Source organism: Hypanus sabinus, chromosome 13, assembly GCF_030144855.1.
Source record: "Hypanus sabinus isolate sHypSab1 chromosome 13, sHypSab1.hap1, whole genome shotgun sequence".
Lineage (NCBI taxonomy): Eukaryota > Metazoa > Chordata > Chondrichthyes > Myliobatiformes > Dasyatidae > Hypanus > Hypanus sabinus.
Genome location: NC_082718.1, coordinates 5,093,637 through 5,101,143, shown reverse-complemented (window position 1 = coordinate 5,101,143; position 7,507 = coordinate 5,093,637). Strand labels below are relative to the sequence as shown.

The 7,507-nt window shown below is 39.6% G+C and overlaps 1 protein-coding gene across 1 annotated transcript in view; it reads right to left on the bottom strand.

The window, feature by feature from the left end:
• Nucleotides 1-4,598: 4,598 nt before the first annotated feature.
• The window catches only part of pax4 (paired box 4), a 51,206-nt gene continuing 48,297 nt past the window's right edge, over nt 4,599-7,507 (bottom strand). Inside the window, exon 7 of the mRNA XM_059988470.1 lies at nt 4,599-4,721. Coding sequence (XP_059844453.1) covers nt 4,599-4,721 — 123 coding nt within the window. The remainder of the gene's footprint in view (nt 4,722-7,507) is intronic.

Sequence of the window (7,507 nt, the reverse complement as noted above, 5' to 3'; positions counted from 1 at the left end):
AGAGAAATGGGGGTCATCTAAAAGTGAAGTTTTGAGGGTACAGGATCTTTATGTTCCTGTTAGGTTGAAAGGAAAGGTTAAAAGTTTGAGAGAGCCATGGTTTTCAAGGGATATTGGAAACTTAGTTAGGAAAAAGAGAGAGATCTACAATAAATATAGGCAGCATGGAGTAAATGAGGTGCTCAAGGAATATAAAGAATGTAAGAAGAATCTAAGAAAGAAATTAGTAAAGCTAAAAGAAGATACGAGGTTGCTTTGGCAAGTAAGGTGAAAATAAATCCGAAGGGTTTCTACAGTTATATTCATAGAAAAAAGATAGTGAGGGATAATATTGGTCCCTTAGAGAATCAGAGTGGACAGCTATGTGTGGAGCCAAAAGAGATGGGGGAGATTTTGAACAATTTCTTTTCTTCGGTATTCATTGAGGAGAAGGAAATTGAATTGTGTAAGGTAAGGGAAATGAGTAGGGAAGTCATGGAAACTATGACAATTAAAGAGAAGAAAGTACTGGCGCTTTTAAGGAACATAAAAGTGGATAAAACTCCGGATCCTGACAGGATATTTCCTAGGACATTGAGGGAAGTTGGTGTAGAAATAGCAGGGGCTCTGACAGAAATATTTCAAATGTCATTAGAAATGGAGATGGTGCTGGAGGATTGGCATATTGCTCATGTGGTTCCATTGTTTAAAAAAGGTTCTAAGAGTAAACCTAGCAATTATAGGCCTGTCAGCTTGACGTCAGTGGTGGGTAAATTAATGGAAAGTATTCTTAGAGATGTATATATAATTATCTGGATAGACAGGGTCTGATTAGGAACAGTTAACATGGATTTGTATGTAGAAGATCACGTTTGACAAATCTTATTGAATTTTTTGAAGAAGTTACGAGGAAAGTTGACGAGGGTAAAACAGTGGATGTTGTCTATATGGACTTCAGTAAGGCCTTTGGCAAGGTTCCACATGGAAGGTTAGTTAGGAAGGTTCAATCGTTAGGTATTAATATTGAAGTAGTAAAATGGATTCAACAGTGGCTGAATGGGAAATACCAGAGAGTAGTGGTGGATAACTGTTTGTCAGGTTGGAGGCTGGTGACTAGTGGTGTGCCTCAGGGATCTGTACTGGGTCCAATGTTGTTTGTCATATACATTAATGATCTGGATGATGGGGTGATAAATTGGATTAGTAAGTATGCAGATGATACTAAGGTAGGTGGCGTAGTGGATAATGAAGTAGGTTTTCAAAGCTTGCAGAGAGATTTAGGCCAGTTAGAAGAGTGGACTGAATGATGGCAGATGGAGTTTAATGCTGATAGGTGTGAGGTGCTACATTTTGGTAGGGATAATCCAAATAGGACATACATGGTAAATGGTAGGGCTTTGAAGAATGCAGTAGAACAGAGTGATCTAGGAATAATGCAGCATAGTTCCCTGAAGGTGGAATCTCATGTGGATAGGGTGGTGAAGAAATCTTTTGGTATGCTGGCCTTTATAAATCAGAGCATTGAGTATAGGAGTGGGGATGTAATGTTAAAATTGTACAAGGTATTGGTAAGGCCGAATTTGGAGTATTGTGTACAGTTCTGGTCACCAAATTATAGGAAAGATATCAATAAAATAGAGAGAGTACAGAGAAGATTTACTAGAATGTTACCTAGGTTTCAGCACCTAAGTTACAGGGAAAGGCTGAACAAGTTAGGTCTTTATTCTTTGGAGAATAGAAGGTTGAGGGGGGACTTGATAGAGGTATTTAAAATTATGAGGGGGATAGATAGAGTTGACGTAGATAGGCTTTTTCCATTGAGAGGAGGGGAGATTCAAACAAGAGGACATGAGTTGAGACTTAGGGGGCAAAAGTTTAAGGGTAACATGAGGGGGAATTTCTTTACTCAGAGAGTGGTAGCTCTGTGGAATGAGCTTCCAGTAGAAGTGGTAGAAGCAGGTTCGGTATTGTCATTTAAAGTAAAATTGGATAGGTATATGGACAGGAAAGGAATGGAGGGTTATGGGCCGAGTGCAAGTCAGTGGGACTAGGTGAGAGTAAGCATCAGCACGGACTAGAAGGGCCGAGATGGCCTGTTCCCATGCTGTAATTGTTATATGGCTATACATGGTTAAACTAATTAACCAATTAAATTAATCAGGGGAGAAAACATACTCTTGTCTAATGCCTCTCCTGATTTTTGTAAAATGACTCACTTCCCCATCTATTCTTACAGCAGCAGTTTGTTCCCAGTACAGATTTCTGATTAGGCGGAGGTCTTTCAAATCTAGATCTAGAGTTTCCTGTAATATTTCAAATAACTTACTGTGCTTCACTTTATCAAATGCTTTTGTATAGTCGATAAAACAAACAAATCTTTTTGCACTTGAATACCTCATTCTAATAGTATCCTTAACATCAGTATCGCATTTCTTGTACCTTTGTCTTTCACAAAAAAAGCGTTGTTCTTTACCAATTTCAGCTTGTATCTTACTTTTAGCTCTTGTCATCAAAATTCTTAGAAGCATCTTGGTGAGATGACTCATTAAGCTTACGGTCCTATGTAATTCACATTCTATTGCTCCAGGTTTCTTAGGATATTGATTTTTTTCATCTCTTCTGTTATTATTCCAGTCTCATAAATGTAATTGATTAAATCAGTAAGTTTTTCAATTCCATAATCTTCAAAGGTGATAATTGGTTCTATTACTAATTCATCAGGACCTGCTGCCTTTCCTTTCTTCATCTTATTTATTTATTGCATTACGAAAAGGGGAGACTCCACTTTCCCCAAAGCTCTGTAAGTCCCCAGTCAGAGCCTCCTCACCGGTTGCAGTTTAGAGTCATACCCAGGACCCCAGATAACAACACTGAGCTGGATTGAAGATGCCTGGATTCTTTCCATTTTGTGTTTCTCAGGGATTTTTTGGTTGCTGTTTATGTGATTCTTTTTTACGCATCAGGGGGTTGATGTTTTCCTTTGAACGGGTTCCATGGTGTTTCTTTGTTTCGTGGCTGTCTATGGGAAGAAGAATCTCATAGTTGCATACTGCCTACATACTTTGATAATAAATGTACTTTCAATCTTGAAGCAATAGGTATTGAGAACATGAGATGAGGAGTTCTTGAAAGTGAGTCCGTAAGTTATGGTAACAGTTCAGTGATGGGGCAAGTGAAGTTATCCCTTCTGACTCAAGAGCCTGATGGATGAGGGGTAATAACTGTTCCTGAACCTGGTGGTGCTTGTCCTGAGGCTCCCGTACCTCCTTCCTGATGACAACAGCAAGAAGAGAGTATGGGCTGGATGCTAGGGGTCCTTGATGATGGATGCTGCTTTCTGCGACAGCATTCCTTGTAGATGTGCTCAAAGGAGGAGAGGACATTGTCCGTGATAGACTGGGCTGTACTCACTATATTTCGTTGGCCTCTCCATTCAGGGGTTTTGCTGTTTCCGTACCAGGCTGTGATGCAACCAATTAGGATACACTCCACCACACATCTGTAGACGTTTGTCAACGTTTTAGATGACATGCCGAACCTTTGCAAACTTTAAAGGAAGTCGAGGCACTGCTGTGCTTTGCAGTTCTGTTCTGGGCTGAGGACGGGTCCACTGAAACAATAACAATGAGGAATTTAAAGTTGCTGACTCTCTCCACCTCTGATCCGTGATCTGGGCAGCAGTGAAGCAATTTTGAAGCAGTCGTCGCCATGGAGATACACTTCAGAAGAGAGCTGAGACTCCAGGTACAACCTCTGCTTTTCTGTGAAATAATGCAATGACATATTTTGTATCTACTAGCTAGAGCAGAAGGTCCAAAATAAGTATTTTTCATTCTGGGGCTGGGAGTGTCAGTCTGCATTGCTGGAGTCGGGGCTGGAAATATACCCACTGAAAATCCAGTTTTGATTTTTGACGAGCAGCTTTGATCAAATAGTTTTCTACAGTGGTACAGATTTAAAGAAAATAAGTATGAATTACCTCGAAACGATTAGAAAGAATATATATTCTTTATAATCTTACTGACTTCAAAAGAATACTTTATTCATGATTAAAAAAATACAAAGGAAGAAACAATGCAAAAAAAACTTGTAAAAAATCACCAATTCCCATAGCTATCTTGATTATACCTGTTCCCACACTGTCTCCTGTAAAAATGCTATTCCTTCACTGAGTACACGTCCTTCCTGCAGAACCTGATGCACAAGCCGTAGATCAGAGAGTACTGTACCTTGGTGTGCAGCCGCTGGGGGTGAACCGAGACATGGACACTTGCATCTGTCTCCACGTCCTCCTCTCTGCAAAGAGGTGGATGACTGTACAGACCCACCACAGCCATTCTGAACACGTACACTGGGGTGATAGGTCGTCTGTCATGGAAAGCTCTGACCCTAAGGATACATTTCACTGCCAGCCAAGAGATGTCTTCGTGCTAGTTAGTCAGACCTGGCGATGAGGCGATCAGCTATATGGTTTAGATAATTTGTTCACAGACTCCATAGTATCTCTGTTCCACAAAGCAGACCTGTGGTCTGAAGATGATCTTGGTAGATCCAGAGGCACAGAGCACAGCTTGCCAGCTCTTCTCCTCTCAGAGTTCCTCTCTTGCATCTACACCCCTTCACTGCAGAAGGAGAACTTGCTGCAAGTCCGTCTGGAATTGATGCAATTCCCCATGACTCTCTTTGGATTTCTGAACCCCTTTGAAGATGAAGAACTTCCTGATACTTGTCTTCATTGCTTCCTACAAGTATACCAAAGAGTCAAAGAGAGATTTCACAGTTTCCTTTCATTCTGCCTTTAGTAATCTCTCTTTGGGGTCCTTGATATTCTCTGGAGTCGGCAGTGTTACGTAACTGTGGGCATCTTGTATTTGTCACATGACAGTGGTGTTGAAGCTATACTGGACTTAAGGTAGTTGTCTTGTGATGGTGGAGTGACGTCATCTTCCCGCCAGTAGAAGTCATGTGACAGGTTTTTTTACAGGGTATAAAAGGAGGACCCCTCCCTGTGAGGAGGGGCAGTTCGTGGCTGGATTTGCCATTTTGACTCCATGCTACTGCGTGGTCCAATGTTATGATGCAGTTTGGTTGAAAGGTGGAGTTTTATTTAATGTCTAAAGTTTAAAAGGTCATGGCCGGCAGTTTCTTTATAATACTGCCGGTTAAAAATCGGTGGAGAGTGAAGATCGGAGTTCGGGAGTTAAAAGATCGAGGAAATTCGATTTCGACGGTGAAGCAGGTTTGACCTTGTTTGATCTTCATTCGGAAGGAATTCATTGGCTATGCCCGTGGTAACCCCTGCAAATAATAGCAGAAAGGGTTGGGTACAGTTTTGTCAAGGAAAGGTCTGTGCCTTTAAGCTATTTCATTATCATCTTCGTAAATTCTCCGGGAAAAGTATAGCTGGACTGGGAACCGCAACAACACAACATGAAAGAGAATTTAAATCGTCTAAAAAGTCTCTCCTTTAATGGACTGTAAGCATTTTGAACTTTTGCAGTACTACTTTGAAGAACTGCTTTCACAACATCGCTTTAAGAACTGTTTTCGCTTTATTCCTTTAAGTACTGTTTAAGCTGCCGCACAGCAGCTGATTTCCGGTTGCGTTAGTTGTTTGTTTACTTTTGGGGGTTTGTTTTTCATTGTTTAATAAATGTTTTATTTGTTATAAAAAACCCTGCCTCACTTATATATTTATTATTGCTGAATCCGTAACATAAATATGGGGGCTGTATCCGGGATGAACCATTTTTGCATTGAAATGCTTGTTAAATTTTGAATCGGTGTTTTGGAAAAGGGGAATACTCGATTATTTTGTTTGATTGGCTTGTGAGTGGCATTCAGCAACAATGAATATTGATGAGTTTCTGGCTTCGCCAGATGCAGAGTTGTTAGCGAAGGTGAAAAATAACTGAGGTGCCTGAGATAGCTAGTAGATTGGAACTTAAAGGTATTTTGAAGTCTACATCAAAGGCTGTAATACCGAGAAAAATCATGTCACACTATGTAGATTCGGGTGATTTTGATGAATCGATTTTAGAGTCATTTCCAATAAGTAATCTAGGGATGCAGTTGCAAATCGAACAAATGAAGTTGGAACAAAGTAAAGCAGATTTGGAGCGTTGTAGGTTAGAAGCTGATAATAAAAAGAGGGAATTTGAATATGCGATGGCGGAATTAACGTCTGAGAATCAGTCTTCTGGTTCTAGGAAACCGTTTGTTGCTAGTCAAGAAATTAAATTGGTCCCTCCATTTAGTGAATCAGAAGTAGAAAGATATTTCCAACATTTTGAAACGATTGCCCAGATTTCAGAGTGGCTGAAAGTTAAATGGTCAGTGTTGTTACAGAGTGTAATTAAAGGCAAAGCACAAGTTTATACAGCTTTAACTGCTGCGCAAGCACTAGTTTATGATATTGTGAAACAGCAGATTTTGAAACCATACGAATTGGTCCCAGAAGCGTATAGAGAAAGATATAGAAGTTTGAAGAAGTCTGTGGAAAAAACTTATGTGGAATTTGCCTATGATAAAGCTGTGTGTTTTGAGAGATGGGTTTCTTCTAAAAATGTAAATACGACTATAATACATTGAAAGAGCTGATTTTAATGGAGGAATTTAAAAGAAGCATCCCTGATGAAGTAAGGACCTACTTAAATGAGGGGGATACTGATAGATTGCAGGACTCTGCTAAATTAGCTGATGAGTATGCTTTAATCCATAAGAATAAATTTCCTCAGGGCAGAATTTTTAAGAGGAAAAATAACACAGAGACTCAAGGTAAATCAGAAGTTAATGAGAAAGGTAAGGAGGAAGGAAAACCTGTGAAGGAAAGACAGTTTGGTCCTATTTGTAACTATTGTAAGAAACCTGGCCATGTAATAGCTAACTGTTTCCGAATGAAAAAGAAAAAGAAGGAAGCAGTCCCAGATGCTTGTGTGCAACAGACTGAAACACCTGTAAAATTACAGGGTTTGATAAACACAAATGAAGTTTTGTTAGAGTCTGACCAAGTTAAAAAGGGATATGATCATTTTATAACTGAAGGGTTTGTATCCTTGAAAGAAGGATCTACTCTGGTGCCAATAAAAATCCTTAGGGATACTGAAGCTTCTCAATCACTGATGTTAGGCAGTGTATTGAAGTTTAATGAAGAGTCTAATACTGGTGAGATAAATTATATACCAGGTGTTGGGAGTGCCTTTATGCCTGTACATTTGCATAAAGTAAATTTAAAGTCAGGGTTAGTTACAGGATTTGTTAAAGTAGGATTACAGCATAGCTTACCTGTGAAGGATATTTCTTTATTGTTAGGTAATGACTTAGCAGGTGGACAAGTTTTTCTTGAAGTGCATTTGACAATGGAGTCAGAGGAACCACAGATGAATTCTAACACAGATTCTTCCTGTGTTGTGACTAGAGCTATGGCTAAAAAGACTGATGCGCAGAATGAGGTTGTTACTCATGACTGTTCAACTCAGATTTGAGTTTTGAGGATGTGTCAGAGACTTTTTAACCTCATTGTTTGAAC